This window comes from Penaeus monodon, chromosome 30 (assembly GCF_015228065.2).
Source record: "Penaeus monodon isolate SGIC_2016 chromosome 30, NSTDA_Pmon_1, whole genome shotgun sequence".
Lineage (NCBI taxonomy): Eukaryota > Metazoa > Arthropoda > Malacostraca > Decapoda > Penaeidae > Penaeus > Penaeus monodon.
In genome coordinates, this window is record NC_051415.1 from 23,427,441 (window position 1) to 23,428,283 (window position 843).

Genomic DNA, 843 nt, shown 5'->3' on the forward strand with positions numbered 1-843 from the left:
ATGTCTGTCATTAACCTTGTCACGATGGGATCCTCATTGCCAAAGTAAACTGTGTGTCTAGGTTCATGTGGATTCAGCTGCCCTAGGGAAAAAATCAGAAGTACAGAAAACACAAAACTACCACTCTGTGACATGAATGATTTCTCAGGGAGTGAGGTTAAATAAGATGTCATCTCAGCATGAATGGATTAATAATGATAAGATTGTCATTGTAAGATACTAAATTTTAAATTGGTTACTCTCATTTCCTATTAGCTGATAAAGATTCTCAATTTCAGGATGCCTGCAATCCAAGTGGTATGTATGGCGTCGAGAGAGAGACAGATGATGCTGCTGGGAGCATTCAGAATTCAGAACCTAGCAGTCGGCCCACAAATGACTCAGATTTTTCTTCGTTTGACATTGTTAAAGCAACACAGGTAAGCATAATTTGGAGTGAAGTTGATATCCTTCTTTTATGGTGTAACTTACATTTTGTATGATAATTACTATCACTATTTTGGTGATGGTTTTCAGTCATTTTTTTGGTCATGGCCAAATATTTTTATATACTGAATTGCTTTTTCTTCACCTCACTGAAAGTTAAGCAGGGTATAGTTCTAGTTTATTCTGTTAATTTTTGATATTATATCTTCTGTGTTGATATATTTGACAATATTTTTCAGTATGGAGCTTTGGAGAGATGTAAGGAATTGATTGAAGGTGGTTATGATATAAATAAACGAGATAATGAAAATGTCACACTCCTACACTGGGCATCGATCAACAACAGAAGAGATATTGTCAGGTACAATGATGTTAAACAGTTTATTCTTATATTAAATGAATATAGATAACTATGTG

At 34.4% G+C, this 843-nt stretch overlaps 1 protein-coding gene across 1 annotated transcript in view; it reads left to right on the forward strand.

Moving 5' to 3' along the window:
- Nucleotides 1-278: 278 nt before the first annotated feature.
- LOC119592648 (palmitoyltransferase ZDHHC17-like) overlaps nt 279-843 on the forward strand; it is a gene marked incomplete at both ends in the record, with an annotated part of 5,231 nt that continues 4,666 nt past the window's right edge. Inside the window, 2 exon segments of the mRNA XM_037941562.1 lie at nt 279-419; nt 666-787. Coding sequence (XP_037797490.1) covers nt 279-419; nt 666-787 — 263 coding nt within the window.